The sequence below is a fragment of the Myotis brandtii genome, unplaced genomic scaffold (genome assembly GCF_000412655.1).
Source record: "Myotis brandtii unplaced genomic scaffold, ASM41265v1 scaffold986, whole genome shotgun sequence".
Lineage (NCBI taxonomy): Eukaryota > Metazoa > Chordata > Mammalia > Chiroptera > Vespertilionidae > Myotis > Myotis brandtii.
The window spans coordinates 953,535-954,300 of record NW_005372102.1 but is presented as its reverse complement, the minus strand read 5'-3'; the positions used below and the strand labels follow the sequence as shown (position 1 = coordinate 954,300).

Below are 766 nucleotides of genomic sequence, written 5' to 3'. Positions count from 1 at the left end.
GGGAGGTGCTGCTGGTCACCCGTGGCCCCCGTCCCCGTCCCCACAGCTTCGCCATGTTCCACAAGGTCCGGATCCCTCGCCAGGACCTCCTCAACCGGACGGGAGACGTCACCCCCGAGGGCACCTACGTCACCCGCTTCAAGGTACAGCGTCGGCGCGGGAGCCGGGGTGGGTGGCAGACCTCGTAGGTCTGGGTTCCGGTGCCACCAGCAAGGAAGGTGGTGCTTGGGTCAGCCACCCCCGGGGGCACTGCCTCCCCTCCCCCCGCTGCCCCGCCAGCCCTCGGGGTGTCAGGGAGCCCCGCCTGACGTAGGGGCCCGGAGGTGAAGGCTGTTTGGCCCACAGAGGGGGGCGAGTGTTCTCTGGTGTCCAGGGCTCGGTGCTCCACGTCCTGTAGGACACGGTGCTCCGCTCAGAGCTGAAAGCAAAGGTGAAACATGGGCACCCCGAGGGGTTGTCCTTTTCAAAAGAACATGGATGAGCATCGTGCACTTTAAAAGGGTGTCGCTTGCGGGGAGAGGGATTTGGGGCCTGAGGGTCAAAGGCCGGCAATTTTTAAACGAACGTGGGCTCCAGCTGAGCACTGTCCATCTGGGGTCGCCCCACCTGCACGCCTGGTCTCCGCTGACAGGTGGTCCCACCCTGGGTGGGAGCCTGCAGACTCCCTGGCTGGGACCCCCTTCCTCGTGGAGCTGAGCGCCCCGGGGCCTCCCCACCCGTCCCATGAGGGTCATCAAGGCCCTGCCCCCGTGCCCAGCCCCCTTGC

The 766-nt window shown here is 66.8% G+C and overlaps 1 protein-coding gene across 1 annotated transcript in view; it reads left to right on the top strand.

The window, feature by feature from the left end:
* ACOX3 (acyl-CoA oxidase 3, pristanoyl) overlaps positions 1 to 766 on the top strand; it is a 27,339-nt gene that overhangs the window by 10,871 nt on the left and 15,702 nt on the right. Inside the window, exons 7-8 of the mRNA XM_014533446.1 lie at positions 47 to 184; positions 632 to 749. Of these exons, the coding sequence (XP_014388932.1) occupies positions 47 to 184; positions 632 to 749 (256 nt within the window). The remainder of the gene's footprint in view (positions 1 to 46; positions 185 to 631; positions 750 to 766) is intronic.